Source organism: Hevea brasiliensis, chromosome 8 (assembly GCF_030052815.1).
Source record: "Hevea brasiliensis isolate MT/VB/25A 57/8 chromosome 8, ASM3005281v1, whole genome shotgun sequence".
Lineage (NCBI taxonomy): Eukaryota > Viridiplantae > Streptophyta > Magnoliopsida > Malpighiales > Euphorbiaceae > Hevea > Hevea brasiliensis.
In genome coordinates, this window is record NC_079500.1 from 10,676,434 (window position 1) to 10,700,833 (window position 24,400).

Genomic DNA, 24,400 nt, shown 5'->3' on the forward strand with positions numbered 1-24,400 from the left:
TTTTTATTCTTTGATCCAACAGTAGTATCAGAGCCTCAATTATTCCATGGGCAAACCTTTAACTTCTGATTCACCAGTGTTCTCAACTAATTCCAGGAGAAAATTATCAAATATAGGCTATCAAAATGAAGTCCTATTTACAAGCTTTTGATTTATGGGATTTAATAGAAAATAATACAGATCTTACTCCACTACTAGAAAATCTAACTCTTGCTCAAATAAAAATTCACAATGAGGAGAGAGCTATGAAATACAAGGCAAAAATTTATATAGAATCTTCAGTTTCTGAAACCATTTTCATAAAGATTATGGCTTGTGACAATGCAAAAAAGGCTTGGGATTTGCTCAGGAGAAATATGAAGACAATGATCAAACAAGGTTCATATAAATTTTAAATTTCAAAATAGAATTTGAGATTCAATAAATGAAAGAGTCTGAAAATGTTAAAGATTATTGCACTAAGCTCGTGTTCATAGCCAACAAAATTAGACTGCTTGGTGAAAAATTTCTTGACAAAAGAATTATAGAAAAAATGTTTATTAAATCTATACTTCAGCCCATATAAAAATGCTATCAACAAGGCTTGGTAGGCAGCTAACGATGGCAACTGGTGAGTACCTGTGGTGTTCTTTTATCCAAATTTTATCCAAGATGCTCTCTCACTTTCTTCTTTTATGGAATAACTTTGTCACGACCCAAAATTCTGAACCGTGACCGGCGTATAATTTAAGTATTCTTAAATCATGCAAGTCTTATCAGAGTATCTTGAATGAATATATGTCACTTACTAATCCCAAAAATAGACAAAATCCAAATAAACAAAATGCTGAATAAACATCATAAATATCCCATAAGTAAACTGCGGAGCCTCTACAGATTTCAAATAAAAACTTAAACTGTTCAATAAACTAAACTAATTATTAACCCGAGAAAACATGAATTCGGGCATACCATGAGAACAAATCAAAGTTGTCCCTCTCTAGAAAATGGACTGAATATTTGGATCTGCTGCAGAATTCTACTGATCTGAAACAGATAACAGACAGAGAAAACGTGGTTTAAGCTAAATGCTCAGTGAATGATAATTATAGCACACAACGGAATAGGAACAGGCAGACGCTTGATTAATTTCACAATAAATTTTCTATTCAATAAAATCATGCTCATGCTGTCAAAATCATTAATAAAATAGTTTCATAAAACATATATACAAAAGAAATTCATTCAATAAAAATTTTATGGTACAGTGCACCAGGGTGATGATACCCCACATCACCAAAGGCCAGATGGTAAGCGCGCTGCCAGATATCAGATACCTTCCTCCTCCTTCACAGATATCAATGCGTATGATACTAATGCAAATCATAAACTGCAATGATACATGACTCGACAATGCAACCTAATACCGTGATAGTCCACACGGCGGGGCCAGATAACAGAAACAGATACTGAGCACAGGTACCAATTCAAAATAGAAAATCAATTTGTACAAATCAATCAAAATCAATAAAAACTTTCAGATAGCAAATAATAACTGATAGTGTAATTCCAATAGTATATTTCAATAGTTTCAAAGAGTCAATAAAATCAAATCAATTTCGTAACACATCGATAAATTTTATAGTCAAATATCAATCAATATAAATACATTAAAGGCCTGTTCCCGGAATCCTAATGGGTCTAATGCAGAGATAGTTGACAAAATCAATTATTTAATCAAAATCGAAATAAAATTCAATAATAAAATAAAACTCTAGAAAATCACATATAAAATATTTGTTAAAATATTGATTTAAAATTTCATTTAATAACAAACTTAATGCTAAGAAATTTTAAAAGGGACTAAAACGATGCCATGTACTATAATTACCACTCACCTGGAACCTCCAACATAATAGCTAGATTCAATAAAAGAGAGACAATTTTAGCTGACAGAATGAATATTTAAATCTCCTACATACCCAAAATATAAAAAAAAAAAATATTAAATAATAATAAAATAAAATAATTTTAATATATATATATATATATATATATATATATATATATATGGACAAATGTGGGCATATATATATATATATATATATATATATATATATATATATATATATATATATATATATATATATATATTGGGTGGAAGAACGTGGACGAACAGAGAATGAAGGGACGAATAGAGAATAAAGGTTTTATATATATATACGGAGGTGGACGAAGGTACAAAGATTTATATATATATATATATAATCTAAATTGAAGGTTACTATCTCACAGTAATCATGATCAACCTAATTCAATACCAATGATCAAAGGAAAAAAAAAAATTTCTAGAGTAGTTGTAACAAATCGAGGAAAGAAAATAAAATCAAATTCACCCATTATTGAATAAAGAATCATGATTTTTACCTTGAAAACAGAATCAAAGGTGATGAATAGGGAAGTAAAAATTTAGGGATTCTCTGCGCACATCAGATTGTAAATAGTAAATTTATATATATATATATATATATATAATAATTTAAAAGATAATGAAAATACCTGTTTAGAGTATTTGATAGGAAAAAGGATGTGACAAACAGGTTTTGAGAGCAAAGTTTAGCAGAAGAGATGATTAGGGTATATATATATATATATATATATATATATATTTCAAGAGTCCTATTAGGTGTAGAATGAGATAAGAGTTATTATTGAACTGGGTTGTTCAGATTGCAGATATATATTTAATTTCAAAATTAATATATATATCTAAAAATAAATAAGCAGACCATCTAATAAAATATATATATTTTTTATAAATATATTAAATTATTGTTAGATAATTAAAATAAAATAATAATAAATAATAAATGTATATGGGTTTTCACATACTTCCCCCCTTAAAAAAAATTCGGTCTCCGAATTTGAATAGACAAAATTCTAACCTGAAGAATCAAATAAGTGAGGATATTTGGCTCGCATTTCAGATTCTGCCTCCCATGTGGCCTCACTACTTGAGTGATTATGCCACAAGACTTTGACCAAAGCCACTTCCTTAGACCGGAGTTTCCTAATTTGTCGATCTAAAATCTTTACTGGTTGCTCCTCATATGACATATCATCCCTAAATTGCATGGTTTGAGGTTGTAAAACATGAGATGGATCTGGTACATACTTCCTAAGCATAGAAATATGGAAAACTGGATGTACATGTGCAAAACCAGGTGGAAGGGCTAAACGGTAAGCAACTGCTCCAATTCTCTCCAAAATTTCAAATGGACCAACAAAACGAGGGCTAAGCTTCCCTTTCTTCCCAAACCTCATGATTCCTTTCATAGGGGAAACTCTCAGAAATACATGATTACCAATCATAAATTCTACATCTTTACGCTTAGGGTCAGCATAACTTCTCTGTCGACTTTGAGCAGTCAAAAGTCGATCACAAATTAGTCGAACCTTTTCTAAAGTTAATTGTATCAACTCTGGTCTAGTAAGCCTTCTTTCTCCAACTTCATCCCAACAAACTGGTGATCTACACTTTCGACCATATAATGCCTCATATGGAGCCATCTCTATACTTGCCTGATAACTGTTATTATAAGCAAACTCCACTAAAGGCAAATGATGATCCTAACAGCCACCAAAATCCATAACGCATGCACGAAGCATGTCCTCTAATATCTGTATGGTCCTTTCATTTGTCCATCCGTGCGAGGTGAAAAGCAGTACTAAAGTCTACTCGTGTTCCTAAAGCTTCTTGGAATTTCTTCCAAAATCGAGAAGTAAACTGAGTACCACGATCAGAGACAATGGAAACTAGAACTCCATGAAGACTAACAATCTTGTGTATATACAACTGTGCAAGTTTAGCAAAGTCATATGTAGTCTTCACAGGAAGGAAATGAGCAGATTTTGTCAATCTGTCCACTATCACCCATATTGCATTGTAACCACCTCGTGTACTAGGTAAACCCACAACAAAGTCCATGGCAATATGCTCCCACTTCCACTCGGGAATAGGCAATGGCTGAAGTAACCCAGATGGTCTCTGATGTTCTGCCTTAACCTGCTGACAAGTCAAACATTTAGCAACAAAGTCTGCAATATCCCTCTTCATGCCACCCCACCAATAATGCTCCCTTAAATCACGGTACATCTTAGTTGAACCTGGGTGTACTGTGTAAGAAGAATGGTGTGCCTCCTCCATGATTTCTCTTCTCAACTCATCAACATTGGGGACACAAAGTCTAGTGCCATAACGAAGAACTCCATCATCATTCAACATCAATCCTTGAGCTTGGTCTTGATGAATATTATCTATAATCTCACACAGCTGAGAATCCCTCTTTTGAGCAACCTTAATTCGATCAATCAAGATAGGCCTAACTCGAAAATGTGCTAAGAGTGATCTAGCTATGATTTCAAACTCTACTCCCTGATCTAGCAACTCATGTAATTCACCAATCAAAGGCCTCATCTTGGTAGATATATGGGCTAAACAACCAGAAGACTTCCTGCTTAGAGCATCAGCCACCACATTAGCCTTTCCAGGGTGATACTGTATGGTGCAATCATAATCCTTCAGCAATTCTACCCATCTTCTTCGCCTAAGATTAAGATCACTTTAGTCAAAAATGTATTTGAGACTTTTGTGGTCAGTGAAAATTTCACAAGTCTCACCATACAAATAGTGCCTCCAGATTTTCAAAGCAAAAATTACTGCAGCCATTTCCAAATCATGAGTTGGATAATTCTGCTCGTGCCTTTTTAACTGACGAGAAGCATATGCAATAACCCGTCCATGCTGCATCAAAACACATCCTAAACCAATCCTAGAAGCATCACAATATACTACATAACCCCCTGATCCAGATGGAAGGGCTAACACTGGTGCTGTAGTTAAACGAGTCTTAAGCTCCTGAAAACTTTTTTCATAAGCCTCAGACCACTGAAATTTCACATTCTTCTGTGTCAACTTAGTTAAAGGTGCTGCAATACGAGAGAAGTCTTGAACAAACCGTCTATAATACCCAGCTAAACCCAAGAAACTATAAATTTCTGACACAGTTGTGGGTCTAGGCCAATGAAGCACTGCCTCAACTTTCTTCTTATCAACGCACACCCCATCCTTAGATATTGTATGGCCTAAGAAAGCCACACTATCTAACCAAAACTCACATTTTGAGAACTTGGCATATAGCTTGTGTTCTCGTAAGGTCTGAAGGACAATTCTCAAATGCTGTTCATGCTCCTCCTTACTCTTTGAGTACACTAGAATGTCATCGATGAATACTATAGCAAATTGATCTAAGAAAGGCTTGAAAACTCTGTTCATGAGATCCATAAAAGTGGCTGGAGCATTGGTAAGACCAAAAGACATTACAAGAGATAGATTCATAGTGTCCATACCTAGTCTTAAAGGCCGTCTTGAGTATGTCTTCTTTTTTGACCCTCAATTGATGATACCCAGATCGAGGATCAATCTTGGAAAAATACTTTGCACCTTGAAGTTGGTCAAACAGGTCATCTATGCGTGGAAGAGGATACTTATTATGCACAGTCACCTTATTCAATTGCCTATAATCAATGCACATTCTCAAAGACACATCCTTCTTCCATACAAATAACACTGGAGCACCCCATGGAGAAACACTAGGGCGAATAAACCCCTTATCTAGTAGGTCCTGTAGTTGCTCCTTCAACTCCTTAAGTTCTGCGGGTGCCATACGATAAGGTGGCATAGATATGGGCTCAATTCCAGGAACTAAGTCTATACCAAACTCTACCTCTCGCTCTGGGGGTAAACCTAATAAATCTTCTGGAAACACATCAGGAAATTCCTTAACCACTGCAACATTCTCCAAACCTGCACCTTCTACCTGAACATCTCTAACATAAGCTAGATACCCTTTACACATCTTTCGTAATAATCGTCTAGCACTCACTACGGAGATAAGATTACTAGAGGCTATACTGTGATCTCCCTGAAATTGAAATTCTGCCTCCCCAGGAATTTTAAATAGTACAACTTTACTATGACAATCCAATGAAATGTGATAAGTGGCTAACCAATCCATGCCTAAAATCACATCAAACTCAAATATATCTAAAGAAACAAGATTTGTAGCTAATTCCCTATCTCTAATGTGAACTATACATCCCCTATACACCATATTAGTGTCTATTGCGTTCCTCATAGGTGTTGATACAGATAAAGGATACTCTAACAAATTAGGTGGTGTACTAAATATCATGGAAAAGTATAGGGAAACAAAGGAATGGTTGTGCCTCAGTCTTACCCATAAGCGTCTGTTCAGATGTCTGATTAATAGTTTGAAGTGGTACCTCCCCTGTTGGATCAAGGTTTGCACCATTAAGACCCTTGGCCCTAGTTCTTCTCTTACGTCTAATAGACCCAGCCACCTATTCATTTTAATAAACAAGCATTAAATTTGAAAATGTGAGCCAAATTAAGACAGGTGAAAAAGTACGAAGGACGCAGATATCTGAAGCAATAAAATCAAATCAATCTCAAATCAATTCAGTAACACATCGGTAAATTTTATAGTCAAATATCAATCAATATAAATACATTAAAGGCCTGTTCCCGGAATCCTAATGGGTCTAATGCAGAGATAGTTGACAAAATCAATTATTTAATCAAAATCAAAATAAAATTCAATAATAAAATAAAACTCTAGAAAATCACATATAAAATATTTGTTAAAATATTGATTTAAAATTTCATTTAATAACAAACTTAATGCTAAGAAATTTTAAAAGGGACTAAAACGATGCCATGTACTATAATTACCACTCACCTGGAACCTCCAACATAATAGCTAGATTCAATAAAAGAGAGACAATTTTAGCTGACAGAATGAATATTTAAATCTCCTACATACCCAAAATATAAAAGAAAAATATTAAATAATAATAAAATAAAATAATTTTAATATATATATATATATTGGGTGGAAGAACGTGGACGAATAGAGAGTGAAGGGACGAACAGAGAATAAAGGTTTTATATATATATACGGACGTGGACGAAGGTATAAAGATTTAAATATATATATATATATAATCTAAATTGAAGGTTACTATCTCACAGTAATCATGATCAACTTAATTCAATACCAATGATCAAAGGAAAAAAAAAAATTTCTAGAGTAGTTGTAACAAATCGAGGAAAGAAAATAAAATCAAATTCACCCATTATTGAATAAAAAATGAGGATTTTTACCTTGAAAACAGAATCAAATGTGATGAATAGAGAAGTAAAAATTTAAGAATTCTCTGCGCACATCAGATTATAAATAGTAAATTTATATATTTATATATATATATATACATATATAAAAATAATTTAAAAGATAATGAGAATTCCTGTTTAGAGTATTTGATAGGAAAAAGGATGTGACAAACAGGTTTTGAGAGCAAAGTTTAGCAGAAGAGATGATTAGAGTATATATATATATATTTCAAGAGTCCTATTAGGTGTAGAATGAGATAAGAGTTATTATTGAACTGGATTGTTCAGATTGCAGATATATATTTAATTTCAAATATAATATATATATCTAAAAATAAATAAGCAGACCATCTAATAAAAAATATATATTTTTTATAAATATATTAAATTATTATTAATTAATTAAAATAAAATAATAATAAATAATAAATATATATGAATTTTCACAAACTTTGATGCCAAACATCTCAGTTTCTAAAAATCAGGCAGCCATCACATATATAATTTGTCTTTTCCCCACAGATTTCCAACATCTTTCATTATTTTCAACAATTGACGGATTACATTCTGAGTTCACTTCTTAGCTTTCTTTATTGTTATGCAATTGTATCCCAATACTTCTTGCATATAATTGATCACTGTTTCACCAGAATCTAATTCACTCGGCAATCAGCCTTGTGTGTGTGTCTCTCTCTTTCTCTCTCTGCCCCCATGGCTGAAACAGCTCCACTGGTTGCCACCCAAGCATCTCCTACAACACCATCCAAGAGAATAACTAGCATCATCAAACTACTAGCTGAGTCACCTGGTCTCACCAACATCCCATCCACTCACACTTTCACCCTCAATTCCCATGACCAAGTAGTTTCAGACACAGAAGAGCCTGTTCCTGTCATAGACTACTCTCTTCTTATTTCAAGTAGTCCTGATCAACGGTCCAAAATCATTCATGACCTTCGCAAAGCATGTCAGTATTGGGGCTTCTTCATGGTATAACTTTTTTTTTTTTTTACAACTGTTTTTCTTTAGTTTATTTTTTCACCCTTTTGCCTCAAGTGTTTAAAAGTTTTATTGATTCCAGGTGATCAATCATGGAGTACCAGAGAGACTAATGAGATCAATGATTGATGCATGTAGAGAATTTTTTGATCTGCCGGAGGAGGAGAAGCAGGAGTATGAAGGTAAGCATGTATTAGACCCAATACGGTGTGGCACCAGCTTTAATACTTCAGTGGAGAAGGTCTTTTGTTGGAGGGATTTTCTCAAGCTCTTTGTACATCCCGTGTTTCACTCACCCAGCAAACCTGCTGAGTTCAGGTAAATGTTGCTACCTTTCTTAACAACCTTAGCAAACAGGAGAAATGAAATTATAAACAAAAATAAAAAAAATTCTGACAATTTATGAGCTGTAGTTGATTCATCACTGGTTGTCATGACTGACATCATGTGGAACTGTGGGTGAATCCAATCTATTGTTGGATATCATGCACTGGACATGATTGTGATAGCCCCTTTCATTCTTGTCTTTTTTTGCTGGAATGTTTGACTTTTTCTGATTAATGATCAATATCCACTTGGCATATGATAAGGGGGTTAAACATAAAATGACAATTCATTAACTCTAGCAAGTTGCAACGGCCAAAATTCGTGGAATGTAGAAGGCTAATGCTCTAATTTTTGCATCAACTTTATTGATGTAGTGAGAATCTGTTAGAATACTCCAAAAGAGTAAGAGAAGTAGCAAGAGAATTACTAAAAGGGATATCAGAGAGCTTGGGATTGGGAACAAATTACATAGACAAAGCACTGAATTTGGAGCAAGGCCTACAGGTCAGTATAGCAAACTACTACCCACCTTGCACACAACCAGAACTTGCAATGGGCCTGCCCTCTCACTCGGATCATGGCCTCTTGACCATTCTAATACAGAATGGAGTTAGTGGCCTTCAAGTGCAACACAAAGGGAAGTGGGTCAATATGAATGGCTACCCCAATTCCTTTCTGGTTAACACAGGAGATCATCTTGAGGTGCAAGCATTTCCTGCCTTGCTTATTTTAGAACTTGAAAAATATTATGCTCATTGCCTCTGTTGAAACATCATTTTCTTTGCTATAGATTTTGAGTAATGGAAAGTACAAGAGCGTTGAACATCGAGCGGTTGTGAACAAGAAAGCTGCAAGAATATCCTTAGCCATGGCACATGGACCTTCACTAGATTCAGTCGTTACTCCTGCACCAGAGTTGCTAGACCGAGAAGGGAATGCACCAGCGTATATTGAAATGAAGTATGGGAAATACTTGGAGCTTCAGCAAAGCAGCAAGCTGGATGGGAAATCCTGCTTGGATCAAGTACGAATTTGAGGTCTAGCTGCCAAAGTATTGAAGCCTGATGGTGTTGGGAGTTTTCCAAAATAATTGTTACTTGTATCTTAAACTATGGTGTTTCTTTGTGACCTGAACTTTATATTTCGCCAAGAGAAATCCATACATTCGTACAAAGAAGTCTGTCGTTCCTCATTGGCATTGCTCTCTGGTATTATAATTGTTACTCTGCTGCCGGTGGCAGAGAATTTTATCTTTGTTGTTCTACCACAAAAAAATTCGGAGTTGAGAAGGGGATTTCTCTTGTTTTGTCTCTCGGAGGCGTCATTTCCTACTTCTCTGGTGAGCTCCGGCAAAGCTAGAAAATTAGAATCAGGCTTCAAAATTAAATGTGCTTTAATCATGTGTTGAATATATGTAACAAGTGACTATGGATTTGTTGCAAAGTGCTAGATTGACAATGCCAATGCCTTGCAATCTAGCATTGCTTTTAAAATTTTACCATGAAGAGAGATCTATTAAACAACACTAACGAAGGAAGTTAAAGATAGTAGGGAAAGAGAATGGAATACAAAATCTGAGTTAGCACAAGATTCTATTTATTATCTTAGTTCATGATAAAACTTTTATAAAACAATTACTCTTCTTAAACATAGATATTCAATGTTTTAGCAACCTTTGAAATTGACACACTTCAGAAATCTCAGATTAGAAAAACAGCCTAAAGGAATCTCATTAGATACATGAAATTAGCCAACAAAACATAATGAAAAAAAAAAAAAATTTAAGTGCATTGCTTCAATAACTGACTTATAGCAGATGGGCTATCTACCCCTTGCATTAACTAGGTAGTGCCATTGCATATGTACTTGTCCCTACAGCTGTGTACATGTATTAACTACAAAGATAAAAAATTTTATCCAATAGTTCAGTTAGCTCATTCTAGGAGACAAATGAATATGATCCAAAAGATAGGAACTGCTAGAAAATAGCAGCATAATCATTAAGCCCAAAGGCAGCAAGAATTATGTTGAAAGTATCCATTGCATGAATTTCAATTGAACTTTATTTAGCTGCACAAATACCATAGATAGCCTATAAACCAAGAAAATATTAATTCTTTTGTCTTGTTACAGCCAAAGTTTCTCCATACTTAATAGAGGATCTCTTTTTATCCATGGCTAGCTTCTGACTGCATTAATGTACATTTCTGTAGAAGTTTACACTAGGGAACAAAAAAAAAAAAAGAGGGAAAGCAGGCGAGATAAATTCACAAAAAAATAAAGAAACATCACTGTATCACCCCAATCCCATGTTCAATTTTTTAGCAAGCGAGAGACAATAATAACAATAAACGACAGTGCCAGCCAAAGACATACTCTCCAGTATTTTCCACAAGAAATCTCTGGAATTTTCCACATATTGCAGAAAACTTTTAGTGTCAACTATAGTAAATTCCTACACCAGTCTTGGCTGGCCACACTGCCTTTGTTAGAAGCATTGTGTTCCAATTATACTTATGATCTCCGTATCATTGGTGAAGTTTTTGAATGATCGAAACCAATGCACAATTATGAATTGCATACTAGTCTAAGAGCCATAAACACACTCTCCATTACCCTTATATTTTTACACATTTTTTGTTTTAAAATTTCTTGCTTTTCCATATGCCATCAACACCACCAGCTCCCATGTTATTAAAAGCAATGCAAAAACACAACCAACTCAATTGCCAGCAGACACTAGAGCACTTCTGAGCAAGACAAGTTAAATAATCCATCCCTCGAAGATGCTAATACAATATGAAATTCCAGTTCAAAAATTCTTAAAAGAGAAAGAAAGAGAAGAAATTGTACCCTACAGCTTAATGAACTTTCTGATAATGTAGCAAAAATAATTAAAAAAAAAAAAACTTTATCCCATTTTCTCCGACCAAACACAAGTTTACATAGCTGCAAATTGCACACTACGCTCTCTGGGCCTGTTTTTCCCCTCTCTCATTTTTGGTTAGAATCTGACTTTCCCTCCATGTTGAACCCAAATGATCGAAAAATAAGTATACCCACAAACGATGTCTTAATCAAACAAACTTACACCTAAACCACCAAAGACAACGACGCAAAATAATCAACGAAAACTAACATTGGTATTAACAAAACCCTAAAAATGGATATTATACTAGAAAAGGGAAAAAAAAAAACAAAAAAGAGAAAAGCAGGAGAGCAAAACAACAAATTTCCTTTATTTTTTCCAAATTGTATAATGCAAACAGTAATAGATATTAAGGACTTCGATGAAGAACCTTTTCTCGTCGGAGATGATGAGCGATTCGAGTTAATTCGCCGCGTGGAGATTGGTTCTCCCAATGTTCATCTCAGTAGCTAGCTACTTGGGGTGCAAACTCAAGCATATAGACTCCGGGCCCGAGTTAAGTGAAGAAATAAACTACGTCGTTTACATGAGAAAAACCCTTTAGTTCTAAACTACGTCGTTTTAATCCCACTGTCGGTCGAGGCGAAAGGCGCCATCGCATCGCAGTTTCGGTTTCTTTTCTCTTACAAAATTTCTGCCCTTCATCCACCGGGAACTGATTGCTTTGAAGCCGCCGCCATCATTGTCGGTCACCTTTGGCGTTCTCCCTCTCTATTCCCGACGTTTCCATTCACCAGCCGCTACTTTCAAGCCGTTACAGTTGTTGTCTGTTTAGATTGAACTGCAGGAGTCGTAATAGCTACTTACACCTCTTCCTCGCTTCCTTCTTTCCAAGTCGTTCTCTTTCAGAGTTTCAGTATCTTCACTGACCCAAGAATTACCCGATTGGAGGAAGTCCATTCGAGGGAGATTCAAACATTTCCCCAATTCGAATACTATTAAACTGAGGTAAACTCTCTCCAGACTGATTGTTTTGTTTGTAGACATGCTTTGTTGAGCTGGATTCTGTTTCTAAATATGATTTGTTTAGCTTTGATGACTTTAAATTTGTGGAAATACACTTAAGAGGGGATTTCAATTGGGTTTAATATTTGCTCAGAGTATTTGAATTGCAGACATAGATAAAGTTTATTATTATTATTTTTTCGTTAGGTTGGTTTGAGACTTTGTTGAAGACAGCCAATTTAAGCATAAATTAGATTAAGATCCTCTATAGTTGCATTGAACCTTGTCAAAATGAAGGTCAGCAAAAGTTATCCAATTTGCTTTCCTATAGTTTATTTGCTTCAGGTGTTATTTTCTTTGAATCTTAACTTATATACATACAAGTAGCCTCAGTTTATTTACTTTGATCAATCCTTTTGGTGTGTTCGCTAGTGATGATGGTAATGATTAGGTTCCTGCAGACAGTCATTTCTATAATCATGATGACAATGATTAGCCTCAGTTTAATTGGATGTTTGATACTTTTTGGCCATGGATGTTTGATACTTGTTTACTAATCATGTGCATCTTTTTCTATGTTTGATAGCAGTGAGGAGGTCAATAAAGCAGTAGTTACATAAATACAAGGTTGTTTATTATCTTGACGATGAGGACAGAAGAAGTGAACTGGTGCCAGATTCAGGAATGGTACCCAAAATTCAAGTCTGTATCTATCAGAACTATAATTCATGAGCTTCCAGAATCTTTTGTTGAGTACCTTCTTGATGATGTAGGGCCCTTTATACTACCCATTTCTGTCTCTAATGAAGATGCTTTACCCAATAGAATTCATAATCCTATAGATGAAGAGGATTATCAAGTGTCAGAAGGGTCAGGAGATGAAGCAGAGCAACCTGTATCACCCCCATCTTTCCCAGAACTTGAATTGAAGATTAAGGAATCAATTGAAATCCTTGGAGGTGCAGTTTTTCCTAAGCTGAACTGGAGTTCCCCAAAAGACTCAGCTTGGATTAGCACATCTGGAACCCTCTGTTGCACTTCATTCAGTGAGATTGCATTATTGCTTCGGTCATCTGATTCGTTGGTCCATGATTTGTGCCATGCCTATGATTCATGCAGCAACAAAACCATGTCAAGACCCCCAAATTTCTTCCTTGCACTCCGCAAGTGGTATTCATCTTTGTTGCCTGAGATGGAATTCCGTTGCTTTGTTTGGGGTCATCACCTCGTTGGCATCTCACAGCGTGAAGTCACTACATTTTATCCTGTTCTCCTTGAGAAGAAAAGTGATCTTCAACTGCTGATTGAGAATTTATTTATGGATAATGTGAGGCTGAATTTTGAGTCAGAGAATTACACATTTGATATTTATGTCACCAGGGATGAGCGTGTTAAAATTGTGGATTTTAATCCTTGGGGTGCATTTACACTTCCATTGCTTTTTACTTGGGAGGAATTAGGGCAGAATGCGAGAGAAGGGAACAGTGTGGACTTCAGAATTGTGGAGAGCCAATGTGGAATTCGGCCAGGGCTGAAAACAGCAGTTCCACAGGATTATTTGGATACTAGTCCAGGGAGTGGTTGGGATCAGTTCTTGAAGAAAGTTGATGCAGAGTTCAAGCAACAGGGAACTTCTCCTACAGGTGGATCTGATGCTTGAAGATTTTGGAGGTGTTTTTACCTTTTGGGTTGATTCAGGTTGTCGTGCAGGTTTTTCAAACCTGGTTTCATGTCTCCTGCAGCATGAAGTTTTTGTGTTTTATGTCTGGACTAGATTTTATTTTAGACTTTGATAGGATATTAACATTGTTTTTTTTTTCTTTCTTGAAGGCAGGAATTCATTCATTAAATCATAAGGATTAATACAATCTCAGGGCCCAAGAGAACCAACCCAAAAACAACTCAAGATCACAGAGCCAAGCATGTAGAATTGATGAATCCTTTGAAAAAAATATTCTGATATGGCTTAAGGGGTGAAATTAGACATGGCCATGGTCAATTTTTAGCACCCTGTGATATGATCTTGATCCTCTAAATCATTGAACAAAATCGATGACCAAATCTAAGTGAAATGAAGTGTTAACTCATAATTTTTTTTTTTCTTTTTAGAGGGTTAAGCTGGTAATATTTAATCAAAGTGTTTGATCTATTTTTATGTTTAGCCTGGCATATTGTGAAAATATGTATTGTAATAAATTTCCTGTAAATAGAATGTGTTTGTATCTTTTCCTTTATTTCTCATTTTTTGAACTGAGTAAACATGTGCAATTATTAGTGTTAGGGTTCATGGTTAGATGAATGCACTGCTGTGATAGCAAATATGCTTGCTTGGCATCACTATTCTATTATGGAAAATAAAAATAAAAATGAAAACCTTCACTTTGAATCTGGGCTCTGATTTTAAGTGGACTTGAAAAGATATTGAATAAGGACCTCTTAGTTATTGTGCAAAAAGTTCCAAATAAATGTAAAAATCATTCCTAAGTAACTTGAGGTTTCAGCTTGTATTTTCCTGAGGATTCCCATTTTGGCATTCGCCTCTTTCACGCAATCCTTCCTCTTTCCCTGAAATTTCAATTTACAAGTCAAACAAAACCCAAAATTCATATGATTGATAACGAAATTCTTGGATCTTGTTCTTCTAATTGAATTCTAATTTCCTAATGGGATTGGAGACCTTTTGCTAACTAGAAGATGTGTCTACTATAATGCAGTAAATATTTTATTTAATAGTATTGGAATCGTTTTTTAAACTGTAAGGTGATATTGAAATAGTTTTTAATACTCTACGGTCTTAAGTTTGAATTTTAATTGAAGTCGAAAAAAAAAATACTACATTAATTAAACGCAAGTATGTGCCATTATAAAAATGTACAGATGTGTGTAGAAAAATGCAAATGTAAGTAGTTATTTCAATTCTCTTTCATTAAACATGACTGTCATTCACTTATATAAGTTACCACTTTCATTCACATGATTTGTTCCTCTTTCTTTTTCCCTTTCTATTTTCTTCTTTTGATCATCTAGTTCCTCTTGACACATTAATTCTTAACTTAGCTCCCTTATTTGTTTCTTTTTTGTTTAAAACCATTAATTCTTTCTCTTGGGATTTGTGAGCAACAGAATATGCATATGATATGGGAATCTGAGTTGCTACTCATCATTTATCACTTTTGAAGAGAGAGAAACTAACTAGCCTTTCACATATCCATGGCCAAAGCACCACCAGTGCTTACCAGACTCCAAAACCATAGCCCCAAGAAAGCCCATAAACAACACTCTATGTCGCCACTTTGCCTCTCCATCTTCCTCCTAGTCACCTGTGTCGCTCTCTTTACTCTCTTCCAAATCCAATCCCTCCACACCCCACCTTCTTCTTCATCACCATGGTTTCTTATGCATCAGTGGCAGAAAGTCACCACCAGCACCCAGGAACTCACGTCCATGGCTGAAAAGCTTAGGCAAGCAGTCACGTTTCTCCCACTTAAGGATTTGCGTTACCAAGAAAAGGCCCTGCAAGGCCACACATGGTTCATGAGCTCCATGTATGATACTCGTGAAGAAGGTGAGGTACAATACCAGCAGTTTCCTTCACAATCCTCTAATGGTAGGCTACTTTGCTTGAAAGGACGTGATACCCACGATGGGTCTTGGAATTCCTATGCCTTAGCTTGGCCTGAAACCCTACCTTTCAATGCTACTCTCCTGAAAGGTTTAACCTTTGTGTCATATAACCATTACAACTATGATAATATCTGGCATGGGTTATCTGCTGTGGTACCATTTGTTGCGTGGCATATAAGAAATGAGTGTGAATCTCCTAGCAGATGGATTTTGTACCATTGGGGTGAGCTTAGGTTCAAAATGGGTGCATGGCTAAGGACCCTGACTGAGGCAACATTTGATGGAGAACCATTTATTGAAGGATTTGAATGGGCTAATAATAGTGAGCCAATTTGCTTTGAAAAAGCTGTGGTGATGAGGCATAATGAGGGTGGCATGTCAAGGGTGAGGAGGATGGAGACTTATGATTACATGAGGTGTAAGGCTAGGGCTTATTGTAATGTGAGCTTGGAAGATGCAAGAATCAATAACAAGGGATTGCCAGGAATTGGGTTGACCTTATTTATGAGAACAGGTCCCAGATCTTTCAGGAATGAGTCTGCAGTGATTGGCATCTTTGAAAAGGAGTGTGCAAAGGTAGAGGGTTGCAAGTTGATGGTGGCCTACTCCAATAATCTTACTTTCTGCGAGCAGGTTAGCCAAATTATCCTTAATTGCTAGCAACTGGAAGTAATTTGTTTCTAATTTTTCATATGTTAGTCAATTTTCCCTGCCATGATTAATCCATCTATTGCCTCATTAATTAGCTCCATTCAACATTTTTCTTTTACAAAGTTTGCTCTTTGAAGAAAGCTTTATTGATGAGTGGTGCGCAAGACTTGTAGGTCACATGGGAGAACACATGTAAAGCCAGTCCTCATTTTCTGAAGAGTTTGAGTGTAACTTAATTTTGGCTAACTTAACTATTAGTAAGAAATTGCCACAATAGCTCATATAAAAGCTTTTTCTTTTCTTTATTTCTTTTCATTAATTTATGCATATCACGTTTAGTTGGAAATAATTTGAATATTACATAAAAGGTAATTATAGCACGCGGTCACTTAATTTTATTAGTGTTTTCATAAAAAATTATTAAACTTTAATTTCTTTAATAAAATTTATTGAACTTCAATTTGATTTCATAAAAGTCACTGTAACTGAAAATTAATGATTTTTAAATTAATTTTATTTATAAAATAGTTGATAAGTCGTTAAATTAACATGAAAACCTTTAATTTTGGGTTACAATGATTTTTATGAAATCAAATTGAAGTTTAATAGCTTTTATAAAAGAAATTAAAGTTTATTAATTTTTATAAAAATAATTATAAAATTAAGTGATTATGTGTGATTTTGCCTTAAAATATGAGATGTGATCATGCCTATAATATCAATCAAACTTTTTAAAATTAAATATTTTTCCATTCATTTTTAGAATTTTCTCTTATAGCAAAAAATATGAATACGTTTTGAAGTGCTATCATTAAACTTTGAGCCTTCAATGATACTGAAGCTGTCTTAAAAATTATAAAGTTTTGAACTGTAATTTCAGTTGAAATTAAATAATCAATAAAAAATTAAATCTTATATTAGTTATCAATTAATGGAGGTAATGTGTATGGTAATTGATTATTTTTTATTTTATTATTATTAATTTTTACATATTTATCCAGGTGAAGCTGATGAGCTTGACAGATATTCTAGCATCACCCCATGGTGCTCAATTAACCAACATGTTCCTAATGGACAGAAATAGCAGTGTGATGGAATTCTTCCCAAAAGGATGGTTAAAACTTGCTGGTGTAGGTCAATATGTTTACCACTGGATTGCTAGCTGGTCTGGGATGAAACACCAAGGTGCATGGCGAGACCCTGAGGGCGAACCCTGCCCTTTCCCGGAAGATGACCGCCGGTGCATGTCTGTTTACAAAGGTGGTAAAATTGGATTGAATGAGACTTACTTTTCTAAGTGGGCTAAAAATGTTCTCAATGAAGTCAAAACAAGAAAGACGGTTGAGGTATCAAATAAGAGTACTGCTTCAACTTCTAGTTGTGCTTGTAGCTAAGTACTATAATCCCCATAATAGGAAACTCTTGCCTAATTTTGATTTACTATATATTCCAAATATAAATATGTAAGAACTATAAATTTAATAGATAAATTTTATCATATATTTTGTATTTTACATTCATAATTATCTGAGTTTAAATAAAAAAAATTCTCCAATAAGCAGGTGAATATGTTGAATTGCTAATCGCTTTATTTGGGTGAGCTCCAGCATAATTGAACCTCTTCCTTTGTCATCTTTTAAATGGGCTGAAACTAGACCTAGAGCTTTCTATACACAAGATAAAGAGTAGCCCAGTTGTAGGCTTTCTAAACGAACTTTTGCATTGTGTTTTTATTTGCAGAAGCAGCATTTTCTTGGCCAAAGGTGGTGTTTTTATTATCTCGTTTTTGTTTGAAGGAAGAAGAAGAAGAAGAAACAGGAGCACTTTGCTTCTTTTGAACAGAAGAAGATAACAAAAAAGAAAAAAGATGAACATTTTTTCAAGGTCATTAGAGCACACTAGCCGTTTTGGGTTCAATTAGATCAATAATCAATATTTACGATTAATTTGATTTAAATCAAGATTTTAAAGCTCTAATTATTAATCCTAACATATATTAGAGACTTATTAACTATTAATATTAATATTTCATTTGTTTCATAAAAGAATATTTTTTAAAATATTTTTCATATTTTTTAGCATTTAGAACACTAAAAAAAAATGAGTTAATGAAATTTTTTTTTTCGATTAAAAAAAATTAAATTAAATTTTATTTTTAAATTTTAATAACCTTATTATAATATGATAACATTTATACGATATAAATATATATTATTAATTAAATATTATAATTAAATAATAAAAATATTTTTATAAAAAATATTATTTTAGAGAATATTTTATAAAAAAATATAAATTATTTTTTGTGAAACAGATTTAAACTTAAGGTGAGGGATGAATTTAAATCTTTGGCCTTTAATAAACATAAAAATAATAAGAAATCATTTTCCTGGATTTTATTTTTAATAATAAAAAATATTGATTATAAAAAAAAAAAAGGGAAATCAATGGGGCCTAAAGTATTCTCATCAAAGAGACCAACTATTCTTAGATTCGACACTCCAAAGGCAGTGGGCCAAACTACAATAAAAGTAACATCCGGATGGGCTTTGTCTCTATTATTATTATTATTATTATTATTATTATTATTATTATTAAATATATAATTTTTTGCTTATTGAGACTTAATTTTTTTTAAGTAACATTAAAAGTGCACTCTCTCATCACATAAATAATTTTAAAATATTTTATAGCAAAATTAAACCCTAATAAATAAAAAAATGAAAATTCTTTTTTTTACAGTCTAAAATAATTTTATTAAAATTTTTCATATTATTTTTGGAACTAAAAAAAAAGCGAAGTGGGTCCAATCACTTAGCACGGTTGGAATGAAAAAATAATGAAGAAATCTTGAAAATGTGCTGCCTCCAATAGATCTGCCAAAAAACATTCCCATATAAGCAAGCAAGTGGATAGTTTACAGAAATATGAAGTTGAATTATTGAAGGGTTTTGGTAATATAATAATTATATGGATAGGGAAGAGATGGGGGGAGAGGACACATCACCAAATGAATTAGGGTTTGGTTAAGGCTCCAATACATGATGTCTAGCCAAACCCCAACAGCCAATGAGCAGATCCATGTGGGGTGAGAATGGAAGGCAACGCGGCTCGCTTCCCACCACTACTACCATCTCCAAAAGACTAGCTGTCAATGTTTAGTCTTGTGAGCTACATGCTATTATGACATTCTCACACTTGAATTAATGTTCATGATAAGAAGTTGAACTAACTTGTATTGTTTTTGTCTTTGTTATTTTAATCATGAAGCAAGAATCGACACATGAAATTATTGGATTAATAATTTAGTAAATAATTATTCATTTTTGAAATATAAAGATAAAAAAATAATAAATATTGAATGCAATGATAACATTCGATACACTTACAAGAGAAAAACTCAGATTTAATATTTAGAGAAAACATTGTTAGTAAAATAGTTATAAACTTTAAAATAATTAATATTTTATAAATGATAAAATAAATATAAAAGATATCCTATAAATAAATAAAAAATTAGATTTTAAAAAAAGTTGATAATATCTTGAGTATATATAAAGTCTTAATTTTACACTTTAGAACTCTTTAGATTCTCAAACAATTTTAGTATGAAGAAAATGATCATTACTAATCATTTTATAAAGCACTATATAGACTTAAAGTTTGAAACTTTATTTTATAAAAATGAGCGCAAACTTTTAATAATTTATTTTCACAAAATGCTTTGGACCTTTACCTTCTTAATGCATGAAATTTGATATTTAAAATGATTCATGTTCTATAAAGTTGATTATTTGTCCACTTAATCATGAATTGACACTTAGTATAGGCTTAATTAGGAGTCATAATTAATTGGGTTTTCTCTATTTCTTAACCTACTTTTCAAGTCAAAATGGCATCAATAATAATAATTATTCATGATAATTAGAAGACATATATATTCTAATTAAAGTCCACCAATGTGTGTCATTGTATAAAAAAGTATAATATATATATATATATATATATATATATATATATATATATATATATATATATATATTTGATGATATTAAAATTATTTCTAAAATTAGAGGTATCGAATTCAAATTTCAACTATAGTTAATTATATAAAAAAATAAAAGAAAAACAAATTTTTGAGCCACAACTCTTTGAGATTTGTTTTTTTATTTTATTTTATGTTATTAAGACCTTAAACTTTTTAATCTAAGGCAACAAAATTTATATAAAAAAAATAATAATAATAATAATGAGAAATTTGTTAGTGCTAATTTAGGATAACATTCCAAAACAAAATAAGGAAAATTCTTATCTAAACAGATATAAATATGTGAAACTTATATATTTAATAGATGAGTCACACCATATATTTTGTCTTAGATGTATGGTGGACCGAATCTAGATAAAAAAAAATTCAATAAATTTTTAAATGTCCTCAAACCGACATTAATTAATGATTTTTCATTCTTAATTATTCATTGATTTTTTTAATTATGTCCTTAATTAATTTTTAAATTGCAAAATCTATGACTCATCAATATAGCACATAATTCAATAATTAAAAAGGTTTTAATAGAAAAAAATTGAAAAATTCAAAGGCTTATTGATTAAAAAGTACATATTTTCCAAAATATTATCTTTTCCCAAATAGAAACAAACAAACCAGGACTGATTAACGCCAAAAATTTAAATATTGTTATGCACTATGAAAGCGTATAAACTACAAAAAAATAAAGTAAACACACAAAATAATAATATTTACATGATTTACCCTCTCCACATAAGGCTACATCCATGGGTATACTATTTTTTACTATCAATAATAATAAATCATCAATTACAAACTTTAAGCTATACTATCTATCAATCCAATTACACCTAAGAGAACTCACACTACATCAAACTGCTCTTAGTAAATATATTAGTTAGTAATTGATAAGAATTACTCTCTCTTGAATTCTATGCCCTTTTTTTTTCTTAGGCCGAAGCCTCTTTCCCTCCATAGGACTGCAATGGGCAAGAGCTCCTCATTAATGGGCAAAACCAAATCCTTAGCATTTGGTAAAGCCCATCTCTGCAATGGGGATAGCCTCACTCTATAAGCTGAAAGCCAAATAAACTTTTTCACTATTCTCCTATTTATAGTGTTAATTTCCCCAATCCTAATCTGATTAGGAATTCTACTTAATTTAGAATTAACACTAAAATAAGAGTTCTACTCTATATATGAAATATTCCTCTATCCTAATGAGGAATATTTCTCCGATTCAAATTAGAAAAAGGTTTCTCTAAATCCTAGTAGGATTTTAAGTCATAATTCTAATAAATATACTATTAAAAGTTCAATCAATGCATATTCATATCATCTGAATAATATAGATCAAATACAGTTTAATAATTACTCACTTAAAAAAATTCATATATATTCCCATCGTTCATTTTTATTTATCGCTTAATGTTATTATATATTGTATAATGATTAAAAAAAAGTAATTAAATCACTTTTTTATGTTATCTTAATTTGATTAAATTACCCTTTTATCTTATCTAATTAAGAGATAAGTGTTAAAATGAATTTTAGTAAATTGTAAAAATAATTAGAGGGTATTTATTTTACCTTATAAGTCGATTCAACATATTTATAAATAAAAATTCGTAAGTAAATTAGCATTTAATTTAACTTATACGTTAAAAAAAATTACTTAAAATAAGTCAGAAGTCATAAGTGAGGATATCTTATTTTTTACTTATCTACTGATTTTAAAACTACTTTTTTATCAAGTAAAAAATTATATTATCCCAATAATTTTTAAAAATACCAATATCATCCTCATTTTAACAACTATAACACTTAATTATATTTCCTTTTTGATAATTTCAATAAATTAAATTATTTTTAAGCACATTTTAACTAAACACTTAAATTATTTAATAGTTATTTTTAAATAATTTTATCAAATAATTAATTACTTATTTTTAATTTGACTCACAAGTTAAAAAATATATTTTAAGTCAAAAGTTAAAAGTAAGTAATCAAACCAAACACCTTTTTAATATTTAAGTAGAGATAAAGGTAAAATTAAAAAAATTAATTAATGTTTAATCTTTTTAAAATGAGAGATAATTTAAAAAATTGATTTTTAAAAAATAATTAATAAAAGTTAACAGAATGAATAATTTCTTTTATTTTTCAATAATCTATCTAATGTGAGCCATTATATTTATTATTTGGATGAAACTTGCTATATGAGGCTATCAAGTACTCCACTCATAATCATCACTTAACATAAAGCTGCTTTGACAAATGTTCTTAAGCACCTGAAATTAAGGTGGCATATATCAAAGCAAGTGGATATTTGTGGGGTAAAGCTTGTCTCCCTTTTTACCTTCACTTGGTAGTTGATATTACAGTACTAGAAATTCATTGGAAGATTAATTTTAAGAAACTTTACTTCCAAGAAATTATATTTCAAAGAATGAAGTAAATTAATCAATTAAACAACTAAGTGATATACTATACTAATTAATCAAACCACTTTATCAAGAATATGATATAAACGGTTAAATTTCACAAATTGTTGAGGTTGAATAACATAAGATACAGGTCACTTAAATAGAATTCATCCTGACTTGCAAGAAAAAAATTATTAAGATTTCACCAAAATTATTTTTTAGCGAAATGGGATCATATCAGGGTATTAATTAAACTTAGTTTTCCATATGTAATAATACTAAACATAAGGTGAGATTTTGTGAGTAAAAAAAAAATTCCATAATCCCCAAATTTATATGATGTAAATTTTACTTAGTTTAACTTAATTATTAGGAATATTAATTAGTAATTATCTATTGCACTTTAAGAATTTGTTAAGAAAGTATATTTAAAAAAAAAAATACTAGTTTATTGAAAAACGAAGATCATATCTCAGTCACTAAACTATCAGTATCCCATTTGATTATAAAAATGGGTATGCGGATAAGTTGATCACACACTTTAATAGGGAATATTGCATTTTTCATACCTACACACATCTGAAAGCACTCTCACCACACCTATGTCGGGGTCAAAACTCAGGATATTTTCATGGATAGGATTAATTGAACATAGATATGTCACTTCACCAAGAGGTGAAGTAGAGAAATTCGAACTTGAAACCTTTTAAGTTAAATAAATCTCTCTTACCATCTAAATCAACCCTTGAGAGTAGTCATTACATGCACATTACACACATAAATATATCTTCATAGATCATTAATTATTTCATTTGAATTTTAATTATCTAGATTAAAAAAAATTTATAAATTAATTTAAAAAATTGTGAAAAGGGTAACAAATTAATGTAAGAAAATTAAAGCAAAAGTGAATTGATGGAATTATTTTGATTTGACTCTTAGGTACAATTTGATTGTTAGGTCTCTTAGTTACAATTTCAAAATTTTCAGATTTGATTTTCAGATTTGATGCCCTATTTGTTACTATTCTATTGTTCATGTTTCTGTGGGAATTTGACAAAGTGTTCTTTATAAAACTTGTTCTTTATTATCTTAACTTTAATTCCCTTTTTGAATCACTCCATTTGGAGTTTTGTAACTCAAGATATGACCATTTGAACATGGCTGGCCGGATTGGTCTAACCCAGATTTCTGGGCACCTAATTTGGTTTTGGCAGTTTTGGATCACTAAATTTAGG

The 24,400-nt window shown here is 32.2% G+C and overlaps 3 protein-coding genes across 9 annotated transcripts; all 3 read left to right on the forward strand.

Moving 5' to 3' along the window:
• The first annotated feature begins 7,782 nt into the window (after nt 1-7,782).
• LOC131182283 (2-oxoglutarate-dependent dioxygenase 19-like) lies at nt 7,783-9,737 on the forward strand. Of its 3 annotated transcripts, XM_058151267.1 has the most exons (5): nt 7,783-8,224; nt 8,316-8,551; nt 8,935-9,064; nt 9,164-9,262; nt 9,351-9,737. In XM_058151267.1, the coding sequence occupies exons 1-5, from the start codon at nt 7,946-7,948 to the stop codon at nt 9,594-9,596; spliced, it is 990 nt and encodes a 329-aa protein (XP_058007250.1). In that variant the 5' UTR covers nt 7,783-7,945; the 3' UTR covers nt 9,597-9,737. The 3 variants fall into 3 exon arrangements, with proteins under 3 accessions (XP_058007250.1, XP_058007251.1, XP_058007249.1); XM_058151268.1 differs by lacking the exon at nt 9,164-9,262; XM_058151266.1 differs by having other exon boundaries at nt 7,785-8,224; nt 8,935-9,262.
• Nucleotides 9,738-11,700: 1,963 nt separating this feature from the next.
• LOC131182284 (uncharacterized) lies at nt 11,701-14,668 on the forward strand. Of its 5 annotated transcripts, none has more exons than XM_058151270.1 (3): nt 11,701-12,437; nt 13,021-14,077; nt 14,269-14,668. In XM_058151270.1, exons 2-3 carry the CDS (start codon nt 13,081-13,083, stop codon nt 14,295-14,297), a joined length of 1,026 nt encoding a protein of 341 aa, XP_058007253.1. In that variant the 5' UTR covers nt 11,701-12,437; nt 13,021-13,080; the 3' UTR covers nt 14,298-14,668. The 5 variants fall into 5 exon arrangements, with proteins under 5 accessions (XP_058007253.1, XP_058007252.1, XP_058007254.1 ...); XM_058151269.1 differs by having other exon boundaries at nt 11,707-12,437; nt 13,024-14,077; XM_058151271.1 differs by having other exon boundaries at nt 11,708-12,437; nt 13,024-14,077; nt 14,265-14,668.
• Nucleotides 14,669-15,339: 671 nt separating this feature from the next.
• LOC110637936 (uncharacterized) lies at nt 15,340-18,143 on the forward strand. The gene is made up of 2 exons (XM_021788326.2): nt 15,340-16,691; nt 17,711-18,143. The coding sequence occupies exons 1-2, from the start codon at nt 15,645-15,647 to the stop codon at nt 18,101-18,103; spliced, it is 1,440 nt and encodes a 479-aa protein (XP_021644018.2). The 5' UTR covers nt 15,340-15,644; the 3' UTR covers nt 18,104-18,143.
• The last annotated feature ends 6,257 nt before the right edge of the window (nt 18,144-24,400 follow it).